General features: G+C 39.5%; 1 protein-coding gene across 7 annotated transcripts in view; it reads right to left on the bottom strand.

The window, feature by feature from the left end:
• ATP9B (ATPase phospholipid transporting 9B (putative)) overlaps positions 1–13442 on the bottom strand; it is a 332144-nt gene that overhangs the window by 283190 nt on the left and 35512 nt on the right. For all 7 annotated transcript variants that reach the window (XM_074987543.1, XM_074987544.1, XM_074987549.1 and 4 more), the window contains exons 2-3: positions 12822–12995; positions 964–1114 (exon numbers count right to left, since the gene is read on the bottom strand). In XM_074987543.1, the coding sequence (XP_074843644.1) occupies positions 964–1114; positions 12822–12995 (325 nt within the window). The remainder of the gene's footprint in view (positions 1–963; positions 1115–12821; positions 12996–13442) is intronic.

Raw genomic sequence — 13442 nt, 5'->3', positions numbered from 1 at the left:
GAAATACAGTATCAAAAATGCATGTAATCATGCTTAGCATCCTTTGATCACTGAAACATCTCTCCTCAAAAGTTATATTTGCAGTAAAACTGACAATTTAAAAACATCAACATAACAATGAAACAGCTACCCAAAACATTTGTAAAGTCTATTTGTAATTTATGCAAATAATGAATACTGAAGGCAAAGAATTCATTGCAAGCAACTGTTTTTAAAAAAGCCACACTGTGACCTTTTGTTTCTATATAAAATGGCAATCATTCTAGTCCTCAACAATAAACTGTTAAAAAGGTTCATTCAATGCATAAAAGAATTCTGCACTTTAAAACCATAATAAGTAAAAACACATTTGAAAACACAGCACATTAATTTTCAACTAGGCCTTGTTAACATGGTCCTTAACATAATTTAAGAGCAACCAAGTCCTGTGATTTAAACAAAATTTTTCACTTTTATTTTTATTTATTGTGTTTTCTTATGTGCATTCATTGCTGTTAAAGACATCTGCATAAAAACATGAACATTCAGCTATTTATTCCTCATTTCAAGTCAACCCTCTGTGGCAAAATAATCATTTTCACACAATCAGCTGTGGTAACAGAGAGAGGATTATAACTTCTAGTGAGGAATAAAGAAATGCAAAAGAACATTTGTCCCCGATTTGTAGAGAGCTGGATGTAATTCTAGCTACACAACTCACTGAGTTACATGTAAATTGCACTTCTATAATGTGTGCCATTTTGAAAACACAATTAGAAATAAAAAAAAAAAAATCTTATTTTTAGGTAACAGTCATCACTAATAAGGAGACTGAAAAGGTAAAATACAGAAAGTATGAAGTAGGTAAGAACATCCATTTCTCCAAACTTCCCTTTCTCACTTCACCGCCCCCACTCCCCAAGAAAAAGATACCCTAAGAGGCACAAACCAAGCCCATGTTCAAGCACTCATTAATAGCCTTACCCCAGGTATAAATGTAAAGATATTGTATTTTTGATTTTTTATAGCATTTCTTGGATATTTCTCTTCACATTTTTCAGGACATCCAAGCCATACTGTACGAGCTTTTAGCTCTTTCTTTCTTCGGCAAATGTTTATGAGCCAGTCACAGCAACTGTCAAGAACAAGAAATATTTTATTTAATTTCTTAAAAGCCATTCTATGCATTATGGCCGGTATTTTCAAACTTGGAAACCTGAAGTTAGGAGAATACTTATAGGCCCTTAAGTTTGATATTTTGGCCAATAACTATATGACAAAAAAAAGCATTGTTTCAGTACCTTGTGCAGGTATGGAGTATTTCTAATAAGCACCCTCCTTATTTGTAAAAACTGTGTGTTACTATCATCACCTTCTCAACAGCAGGCTTTTCAACATAAACCTGATTGTTCTGTTTCTCACTTTCTCTCAGGAAAATGAATGCTATATTTTGACTTTAAAAAATAAAAAAATAAAATAAAACTAATATTTTTTGCTTTTTCACTGAAATAAAGATTACTTACTAACCTCAGCCAAGACTTTTACTCATACTCATGCTGCAAGACAGGATTCTTTGAAAAAAAATAGTTTATTAAAGTCTAAATATGACAGATCATATGAGCTGAGCCATGAAGAACTAGGGCTCACTGTCAGCAGATTTAGCAGTTCAACTGAGTAATGCACCCAGGTTTTTGTTTTGCTTGCAAACCAGACTGAATTAAAGGAAAATGGTAGCCTTCTGCATCCAAAGTATAGCCATAAAAACAGGGCTTTTCCAGATGGCATTTGCCTCTTCTTCTAATGGCAGCCACCCTGAAGTCTTCAGAGGACAGTAATTTTTTAGAGTACTGGAGTAATTACTTCACCACTGCTGTCTCAAACCCAACACCCTAACGCTCCCTTCACTTAATTAATTCAGTTGTCTTTCCTTCTTTCAGTCTCAGCTCTCTCCCTGCCAACTGCTGGCTATGTTCCAGACTAGCCAACGTTTAACCTAGAAAACAACACAGTCACAATATAAAAAAATACATTAAAATTAAGTTAAGATACTGATATATATTCTCTAGGGTAAAGCACATTACAGGTTTGTTGCAGTTATCTAAAACAAAACACTAATCATAGGAAATTCAGTTTTAAGGCTACATTCAAAAAGAAATCCTAACCCATCAAGGTGGACATACACAGTAATGCACCTACACAAATTTAACCCTGCAGTGTAATGATGTCATGGAATAAGCAGAGGATTACAAATCAAGACATTTATTGTCTACATTTCCGTATAAGATGAAAAAAAAACAAACATTTCCCTATTTTTTCACCTCATGGTATTTCTAGCCAGTGAGGGCGTCAAGGTTGCTTATGTGCATTTCTTAGTTTCGCATGTGTATATTTCTGACGTCTTGTCTATATGACAAATTAGTGACCAGCAATCTGGAGAGTAAACCCATAGCTCTCCAGTTTGCCACACATGATCGGACTTTGTGAAACCTATTGCCATTCACCGAAAGTTCCCCAGCGTGCTTTGCTTACAGTAGGGAATTTTAGTAAACAGCAACAGGGTCCACACAAACACAGTACTCTAGACCACTATAGATTTACATACAAATCACAAGGTAGTAACTTCTTGTTTAGACAACCCTAAATATATGCTTAATTCCAAGTTATGTGGGTTTAAAATATTGTGTTTGGGGAGCCTTACAACAATACAGAATTGAAGTTGCAAGTACAACTAAGTAATTGGAGATTTTTCTTTGGCAGTTTCCATAGTTTATTTAAATTATTAAATGCTCCAGACAATAATATCAAACAGCAACTCCAAAAAAAAAAAACACTGCTAATGCTGTGCTACTGTTAAATTTTTGAAAATGCAGCAAATTAGACAATGTGTATTAATAACCCCGATATTTAATTCTCCATTGCCTTACTAATTCAGAGGACTTTGTTAGTGAGACCAGTCCTGTGTGAATGTGAGGCAGGGGAGAGACCAGACCTCAGATTCCTGAGTCTCAGTATCTCTGAGCTCATCTTGGATCCCTAGCAATGCTGTGCTACAGACAAAAGAGAAGCCAAGGCAGGAGTGACAGGAGAGAGTAAATTTCATATATCAATACTTAAGTGAATATGCTTATGCTAATCTGTAAGCAGAAAATAACTCAAGCTTGATTGGGGATATGTTGCCAGCACCTCCATAATTATAAAACAAATATGCTAATAAAAATTTCTCAGATGGAATAGCAACAGCAGCAATTTAAATACAGAGAGAGAGAGAGAGAGAGAGAATGAAACCCAGTTCAAAACCTAGTTGCAGGCCACATTATTTGCTGCCCCTGACCCCATTAGTGAGATATTCCAGTCAGGAAGGTACTGCAGAGAGAGCAGATGAGCTAGTGGAGTGGGAGGATGTTGGCTGGGTTTGTCTCCTGATTCGAAGTGAGTGGGAAACAGAGTCTACATATTGAAAATGCGATCTTGTTCCAAAAGGGCAATGAAAGAGTTACTGTATATCTGGCACTCATGGGACCAGGAGGTTGCTGGATATTAAAAAATGCCACTTTGAGAGGCGGCTGCGGGAGCAGGGGACCCTGCCAACCCCACAGCTAGGAGCTGGCTGTGGGGGCCAGGGTAGGGGGAATTCTGGCAGACCCAAGGCTGCAAGAACTTTGCAGATTAATGGGGCTCTGCTGGCGGGTCGGGGCTCTGCCAGCACAGGGGGCTCTGCTGGCAGCCCCAGGCTGTGCCTGGGCGCCAGACTCTGCTGGCAGCCTGGGGGCACAGAGGAATGCCATTGGCCTCAGGAGGGAACAGAGCTGGGGAACAGAGCTCCGCCAAGGCCAGACGAACTCCAGCAACCCAGGGGCTCAGAGCCGGTTAAATGAGAGTTCCGGTATAACAAACACCAGATAAGAAGGAGATTACTGTATGAAATTTCAATACAAGAGCTGATCCTCTAACTTTGATGGTAGATTTTGGGCCTTGTCCAAATGTAATTAAGCAGTGCACATGAGCATCTGATTCTGGATGGAAGGGTAAGCAGGAGGGACACAGTTTTCTAAGGCTGAAGACAGCACTGGAGGGGAAAAAAAAATTAGTCCTGTTTCTGAGAAGGCGCTGAACAAGGCTAGACTAAACTAAGCACAACAGAGAAGATTTGCTAAGTAGAAAAGTAGTAAGGATCCTAATGTTCCTTCTCTGGGGCAAAGAACCAATGCAGATCAGGGCAGCACTCCATTATAATACATACAGGGACTCTGCTCTGGAATGCAGTACTAAAGAGTGCCATATTCCTTAAAACGGAATGCATGAAGACATTGGAAGAACTTCAGTTTACTTGCAAGTATATTTTAAAATGCCATTTGAGCATCTTCTACAGAATAGAGCCATGTTTTAAGAAATATCTATGCAGTAATCTTACCAGACTGCTTATATGACACCTAGTGCTCTTTCCCAGACATGCAACATAAATCATTCTGTGATGCACTCATGCCTCACTTTATGAGCTGATTTGGTTCCTAACTATCTGCTTGTAGGCAGAAACTTGTAAGAGGGACACTAAATTCCTATTAAATGTAAAAGTCTCTGATTAGTTCCTATGACTCCCAACTTGGGAAAGGAGTGGAAGCAGGTGGCGCTGCTTTTGAAAGGGGAGTGAACCTTGGGTTGGGGAGGGTTAAAGGCTGGGAGTAGTTTGGGGCTGTGAGCAGGAGGGAGGGTTAAAATCTGTTGGGGGGGGGGGGATTAAGGCTGTCACGGTTTGGGGCCTGCGGAGGGGGGTGGGGTTTGGGCTGTGGGGGGGGAGGGTCTAGCTGCCACAGTTTGGGGCCCCGGGTCCAGGCTGCGGGGCCACGAGGGAGACAGGCAGGGGGATGTCTGGCTGTGGAGGTTACAGGAAGCCATGGAGCAGTCTGGCCACGAGGCATATACACAGTTGCAGGGGTGTCTGGCTGCACGGGGTATAGGCAGCGGGGGAGGCATCTGGCCGCAGGGGGTACAAGTGGCGGGGGGGTATGTCTAGCTGCGGGGCAGGCAGGGGTGTTGGGCTGTGGGGCTTACAGGTGGCAGTGGGGTCTGGCCACGGGGCTGGCAGGGTTTCAGGGGGGCATATAGGTGGCCACAGGGTCAGGCTGCAGGGCCGCCAGGGGTACAGGCGGCAGGGGTCTGGCTTTCTGATCAACCCCATCCATCTGTTCTTCACAAATCGAGCAAAAGTTAGCAAGGATTAATGAGCCCCTTTTTCCTGCACAATACCTTCGCCAAAGAAATGCATACAACCAAAAGGACCAAATTAGAGCCACAGTCCCACTGTCATGACAAAGTCTGGATGCCCAAACAAATTTATCACTGTTGTAAGACTCTTCCATTACAAGATTACTGCCTCCATCCTGTGCAGTAGCTCAACATCTTTTTCTCGTGCAAATTAGTGCAAAGCAAGTTGTGTACTGGCACCCACTCTTTTCTCCATTTTTTTAGCATCTACCACAGAGCACTGGCATCCAACATCAGACTGACTAACTTCTTCAACCTTTCTCATCTCTGTGCCAGAATTAAAGTAGTATTATCAACAACAACTGAACTCCAACACACAGATAATTGTGCTGCAGTTTCACAGTCAAAAGGAAAATTTATGAACAGCTCTTAATTGCTTCTCAAAGGCTACGTCTACACTAGCCAAAAACTTCGAAATGGCCATTTCGAAGTTTACTAATGAAGCGCTGAAATACATGTTCAGCACCTCATTAGCACACGGGTGGCCGCGGCACTTCGAAATTGATGCAGCTCGCCGCCATGCGGCTCATCCAGACGGGGCTCCTTTTTGAAAGGACCCCGGCTACTTCAAAGTCCCCTTATTCCCATCTGCTTATAGGAATAAGGGGACTTCAAAGTAGCTGGGGCCTTTCGAAAAGGAGCCCCCTCTGGATGAGCTGCGCGGTGGCGAGCCGCGTCAATTTCGAAGTGCCGCAGCCACCCGCGTGCTAATGAGGCGCTGAATATGTATTTCAGCGCTTCATTAGTAAACTTCAAAATGGCCATTTGCATGGCAATTTCAAAGTTTTTGGCTAGTATAGACACGGCCTGAAGCTTCTAAATGCCTAGGGCTAGTTCTGAACATCGGCAATGCAAGTTCTTGACCACTCACCTCCTGGTAATCATCCGACCCAACAAGGAAGATCTACATTGATTGAGAAGAACTGGAAAACGTAGAATACTTTGTCTATCTTGGCATCCATCTCTTACTGATGACAAATATAGATGTCAAAATTCAGCACAGAATCCGCTGTGCCAGATGTACCTTTGGCAGACAGTCTCACCACGTATTCAACAATCATGACATCAGAATACACATTAAACTTTTCATTTACAAACTGTGGTAATCCCAGCTCTCTTCTATGACTATGAAACTTGGGTGACCTATAGAACATTTCGGAAAAAACCTTGAACATTAGCACTCACACTTTCTTCAGAAGATCCTCCATATAAAGTGGGAGGATCTTCACAATAATGTTAGGCTGTGTCTACACTTGCATTCTTCTTTTGAAAGAGGCATGCAAATGAGGGAAATCAAAAATGCAAACGGAGTGCAGATTTACATATCTGGTGCCTCATTTGAATATTCTCATTTGAAAGAGCTTCTTTCAAAAGAAGAAAAGCAGCATAGATGCAGCTCTTTCAAAAGTAAACCCCATCTTCGAAAGAAACATTCTTCCTGAAACAAAATAGGAAGAAGAGTTCTTTCAAAGATGGGATTTACTTTCGAAAGAGCTGTGACTACACTGCTTTTCTTCTTTCAAAAGAAGCTCTTTTGAAAGGAGAATAGGCACGAGGTGCCAGATACATAAATCAGTGCCTCATTTGCATTTTCAATTTCCCTCATTTGCATGCCTCTTTTGAAAGAGGAATGCAAGTGTAGACACAGCTTCAGTGCCCTTTGTTTAGGCCCTGATTACCCTGAACCAGGTGAGGTGGAATGGCCACTGCATGTGCATGCCTGATGTATGCTTGTCACAACGAACACTGTGGTCCCAACTCACCAAAGGAAATAGATATGCCAAAAGAAAAGCATTAAAGACATTCTCAAGATAAACATCAAGAGATGAGGCACTGACATCACATGCTGGGAGACAGTAACCAGGGATGGGGATAACAGCCAAAGATAAGGAAGGAACATCCACTTTGGAAAATAAACACTTGGTCCTAGGCATGGAAAAACAGTAGAAAAGAAAGGACAGACTACTGTTATGCAGCCATTGTGATCCACCCTGATTTCTAACACTAATTACCCTGGTCAGCCAATGAGCTTTGAGCTAAAGGATCAGATTCATCAGCCACTAAAGGACCCATAAAAAAATTTAGAAAGATCATCCTTCATCTTGGGTGATCAATGCCAATGCAACAGGACATGAAACTTGTTTTGTTACCTTTCAAGAGAACACTTTAAGGCACACAGTAATTTTGTGCACAGAAAAATCACCAGATAAGCTACTAGAACTAATAGATGAAATTTCTGTTTTTCAACTGGCTCTCAGAAGTTTGTATTGTGAGGATCAGCTCTTGAAGTTAGTCTGTAAAAACTGCTGTACCTAATCTCATGTTCAACCTAATTTCCATATGTACAAATTTCTTCAGATGCTAAGTTCAATATCTGCTTCAGTCTATGAAGTCACTGAATTATGCCCTTTCTTGCTATAGAGTGGAAGTGCCCAATAGGCTGTCCATTCACTACATGTGGTGAACTGGACATTGTGTTGTGGCGAAGAGAAGCTGGACACATGGAGCACATTCTGCCCACTCTGCCCATGAGCCCCGTCAGTGGTACAAGTGGATGGTGGCAGTGGTGGAGACAGCACCGAGCCATGGGCCCCTGCAGCCTCAATGGCACAGCACAGCATCTCCAGACTCATCTCATTTGGCTCTGGTGAGAATTCTCGGGGCACCTTGCTCCAGGGGAAATGAGGGGAGGGCAGTGCCTGGCTTGGGCAATTACTTGCGGCAATTGTGAAATTTCTTTTGTGCACCTCTACTTTAGAGCATTTGAGCAGCAGAAAACTCTCAAACTATTTTTTTGGAATTGTATAAAAGGAGAAAGAACAGTGCTTGCTATAATGACCATCGTCTTGGTAAACAGTGAAAAGAACAGACCCAGAAATTAAATTTGTGACTGGGAAACAACTGAGATACCTCTGCAAGCACATATTGATTGGCACAGAGATAAGCATGCTTTAAGCCTTCAGATGCAAAGAAGTCTCAGCTGATGGAAATAAATATGGATTTTGCCAATTTCATTTTGAATGTTTCTGAAACAAATGAGTTTTACTACTTTGGGACAGTCTGTCCCCATGCAATTTATAACCACAGCAGGAATCCCTCTCAGTTCATGTGTAGACTTTAAGATTTCCATCTTGTTATCATGAGACCTGAGTAGTTGAAGAGTAACTTAACTCAGACCTATATACATGTCAAAGTCCATCAGTTCTTTGAAAAAATGTATAGTCTGTCAAAACCTGACAGTATTCAACCATTCAAAAATTTGTCTTTAATAAGTGCTAAAATTAACATCTTGTGTCATCAGATATTCTGTGCAGTAGATCTCAAGGACTCATCAGTTAAATGACTATTGCAAGTCATCTACCAATATTTGGTAATTTACAAACGGCAGACATCTTGCCATTTATTCTTATGCAAAATTCCCAATTGCTTACAATAATGATCTCTGCTTAAAAACTGGTGGTATATGTCCATGATACTGGTATTTTTGTTTATCTGATCTCTGTAAAAATCTACATACTAAATACTCCTAGGAGTGAAAAACAACTAAAAGACTTCATCCTGCAGGAGTGATCAAACATTAAACACAATTTTAAATAACAAAAGATGTTACATGCTATATGTTAATTATAAAGACACAGGTAACCTTTTCTTTAAGGTTTAGGTGGGCATTTTACAATCTGGATACTAATTTTAGTAACAAAAGTAGGCAAACATAAAAAAAAATGAAAGACAAGAGTATCAATCCAGTAGCGTCAATACAAAAGCAATGATAAGCAAATAGGGTGAGACAGGAGTTTCCTTTAGGTATGTCCATTATTTATGTTATTTTTTTAAACCTAATTCATAAAACGATACTCTTTTGTATGGAAAAAATAATATCCACAGCACACAATAAATGCTATATTTAAAAATAGCAACAACTGTCAAAAAGGCTCTCTACTATTTCACATAGTAAATGCGTTTTTCTAAATCAAAGCTAGAACACAATTCTATATCCTTAATGCAACAAGTTTCTTTTCCTCACTTTAATAATGCAAGCTTAACTGTCAGTTGCTTTTTTAAAACAGCATTTTATCAAAATGGAAAGATAACATAAAAGTTTCTGCACAGTTTGCAAGGGTTTGGTAATTTCTTATTAGGTTTTAAGTAGCAGAAACTACTTCTCCAAAGAAAACATACTGTAATTATTGTACTCTACAGGTAGCTTCAGTAATCAGGCCAAAAGCAACATAGTCGTCATGTCATTCTTAAAAGATCAGCATTTTCCCATGCTTCTGCATAACAAATGTGTTGCAGATTAATTGAAAGTATACAGGCCATCTTAGAGCCCAAATTAATCCGAGCATTTGATATCCCCTTCACTTCATATGGAAATGCCATTCAATGGCACCATTTTCATAGGGACAAAGTGTTTTTTGATAACAAGTGGAATGTAAATCTCATGAGAAAGAAATCAATCCAGCCCAAAGAACTCTAGAGTATTGATTTATGTGCATTATAATTTCACAAGCTTGAAGACTTTGTAAGTTAAAGAGAAAATGATTACATTCACAAAACAGCTGCTCTATCACTGTTTTCTTTTTAATGGCATTGTAAAAACAAGAAATAAGCAACTTGTACAATGCAAAAATTGTATTGGTTACATTATCGTCAACAGGAATAACACCTCATTTAAATCATGAATTGTGTTGCAAGTGAGAAAGGAAAAAAAATCATCTTCACCACAAGTAAATTTCCTTAAAAAAAAGTAGAGTTTTATTATGGTCAGAGCTCTGAGCAAGATGTATACTGTAGTTAACGGTTGTCTAAGGATTTCTAAATCACAAGAATTTATTCAATATGCATTTAACTTCATAAAACTTTCCATATTTGTTCTCTGCTATAGTGGTATTTTTGAAAGTTTGAACAAAACCAGTTAAGCAATTTTCAGGTAGGACAATCATAATCAAAGTTTTTTGCATATAAAAATGTTTGTAATTTGAAGAAACCCGGAACTGTAAATCCCAAGAGTTCAAAAACAATCAGGTGCAGACCAAATATTGAGACCTTTTTAAAAAAATCCTTTAGGCCATCTTCTGATGTTGGAATTCCCCATACTCACCTCACACTTATGTGTGACAATTTTACCAAATTGCTAGATCTCACAAATTGGCAGTGACCCATGTGATTTTAACCCTTATGTTAGCTGCTCTCACTAGAGTACCCAGATGAAATTTGGGCCCCATTTTACATAAGAGACAGCCTCATTGGTTTACAGTTATAACTGCCAATCTCTGGACACAAGCAAATAATCTCTAGTACTTTGATCTTCACCTCACCTTATTCTTAAAATTACAGTTCACATTAGCCAAATCAAAACAATAATAAAGCTGACCCCGCCAAATGGGACTCTGCAACTTTGGTGGCACAGCAGTCCATAGGTACCTAGTAATGTGCCAGTATACCACTTACCCAAAGGCTTTTGTTTGTAGGTAACTCTTAAACCCTAGGAATTACAGGTGCTAACACTCAGTGGACTTATCTACCTTACCAGCCTCCTTCGAAGGGGACATGTAAGCGAGCCCATCAGTGAATAGCAATGAGGTGCTGCGCTGCATATGCAGGACATCATCAGCTTAATTCTCACTGTGCGAACTTGGAAGTTGCTGACTTCAAAGCACCAGCAAGCCGTGTAGCTGTGGGCACTTTGACGTATGTGCGCGACTTGGAAGTGCCCATACTCCCAAAACATTTTGGGAATAAGGGCGGCGAGAATTAAGCTAACGAGGTGCTGCATAGGCAACACAGCACCTCATTGCTATTCACTGCTCAGGCTCATTTACATGCTCCTTTCGAAGGAGGAAGGGGGCTAGAGTAGACAAGCCCGGTGACTTCCCATATTCAAAGATTACAATGAAGTGAAAAACGACTGCATTGTTAAGGCTGCCAAAAATAAGAAATACAAATATTCTAGGCAAAATTTCTTTCAAAATGTCATGAAAGGAAAAAAACAACTAACTCCAAACAGCAGCACAGTGTATGTTATGAAGTAAGGTCTCCTTAGGACTAATGCCAAGGATACTCTTCTGGAAATGATCATGAGCTGACCTACAAATCACACAGCCAGAGTTCAGTTCTTTTAACAATCTTGTTTGAACCAGTCAACACAACCTGTTTGCCAGACACTGGCTATACACTTATCACAGCCAGCGCTGGTGCCCTTGCCAGCAATAGGCTATTTTTCCCAGTCTAGTTATCCAGCCTTCTCTCTGCACCCAGGTCCAAGGCTGTCCACTACCCAGACTGCTGTTGCCTCCCACTAGGGCCTGCTTTCCCCCTCCACTGCAACATTACTTTTTTATGAGGGGTGGGAAGGTGGTGGGGTTATTGAAAGCTTTGTTTTGTTTTACAGACAAAGTGAAAATATTCTATGGGCACTGTTACGGAAGTTCTCACTCAATATGATCAAAATTCTTCTAGCACTGTGTTCAAGACGACAGAAAAAAACAAAATTACAGAAGAGACTGCATAATATATTTTTCCTATTCTAATATACAATAGCCCTCACAAAAATGGTTTAACTATTTTAGCTCAACCTTTCAAAAATGCATCTGAATGGAGACAAAGCCTGGAAATTTTCCACCCAAAACATGAATGTCACTTAAGTCTATAGGCAGCTAAAATAAAGGGTGAGGATGTAAACTGTTATGCAACTTGATAATGTGAGTAGAAATTATTTAGTGTCGTTCAAAATTATCATCAGAAATTACAGTTTACGGCTGCAGTTCTGCAAACTGTTATATGCTAGTAAACCCTTTACCCATACAGAGCCTTCATGCAGTTACCAGAGCTCTACACAGCCTCGAGAATCTGCCTCACACAGCAAACTGCACACGGGGGGAAAGGGATTTTACTACAAATATAAAGTTACACAGTACTGAACGACTATAATCCTGTAATTTGCTGATGGGAATCCACCAAAGTCAAACAAGAGAATTCAGCACCAGAGATTCATAAACAACAACAAATTAACAAGCACTAATTTTACCTTATTTACTGCAGGGACTTGAGTAACATGTACCTTCTATTTGAAATGTTAACTGATGATCCATGAATTTATTTTTCCTTTTCATCAACATCAGTCAAATCTACGTATTACTCACTGATAGTAAATTAATATTAACAGTCTCTGAGACATCAGTGAAAATATTACCATCTTTCTAGTAGTTTTAATTGGAGATGAGGACTAGCACTGAATACTGCCCATTCTGAGCCCCCTAAAAAGTGGAAGTGTGGGTGTTAATCTATTTAAGTAGAAAGACTATATTTTTCTGGCAGCCTGATTTAAGAAAGAAGGAAGTTGCACAGCAGTAGTTGTTTGAAATGTTATATTAAAGTTCCACGGTAGCAGTAATGGATTGACATAAAACAGGTGAAGTAATCAAAGGTGCATATTAAATGTGATTTATGACATGAATGCCAACACCACATCAACTCTGTGCATACACACACTCACACAGAAACGATATCATATTATAAATTAGACATTCATACAAAACATTTAACTTCTTCTTTTACACAAGTCATAGCACGCAACAAACCTGGCACAAAGGAATTTCCATCCACCACAGATAAACCATTCTAAGCCTCTCCTTCTTTGAGAAATTCTGGCTCTTGGTAAAGTATGGTAATCACTTTCATCATTTTCAAAGCCTTCTTCTGACATCATTAGTGGCATTTCATCTAAATGTGAGGACTCATCTTCCACTTGATATCTGTTGAAGTTAAATAAAGGCATTAAATAAAGGTAGATGATACAATAGGGGTGTATTGACTTTCAATAAAATTCTGACAATTGATCTTAGATCCAAGGGACAAGTTTCAGATTTCACTGTATTGGGAGATCTATAATAAAAAGTATTTCAATCTTAGCACATGACACATCTGTGTTCAACACTCTCACAAATCATAATTTTTGCCTTATTTTGGTTTGAGTTACATTATCTTCTTTAACAAAGACCTTTTAGTGATCAGCAAACCACTGTAGGCAGAATGTCTTATACAGACTTTGCTAAACACTGTATACAGTATATAGGCAGAACTACATAAAGAAAAACTGTCATACTTCAGACATCCAACTTCATACTTAAATTATACAGTGTAACACATTTGTAAATTTTACTTAATGTTCAACAATCAGTCAACAGCATCAATTTAGGAGG

Source organism: Carettochelys insculpta, chromosome 2 (assembly GCF_033958435.1).
Source record: "Carettochelys insculpta isolate YL-2023 chromosome 2, ASM3395843v1, whole genome shotgun sequence".
Lineage (NCBI taxonomy): Eukaryota > Metazoa > Chordata > Testudines > Carettochelyidae > Carettochelys > Carettochelys insculpta.
Note: the sequence above shows the minus strand (reverse complement) of the source record. Positions and strands in the feature narration are given on the sequence as shown.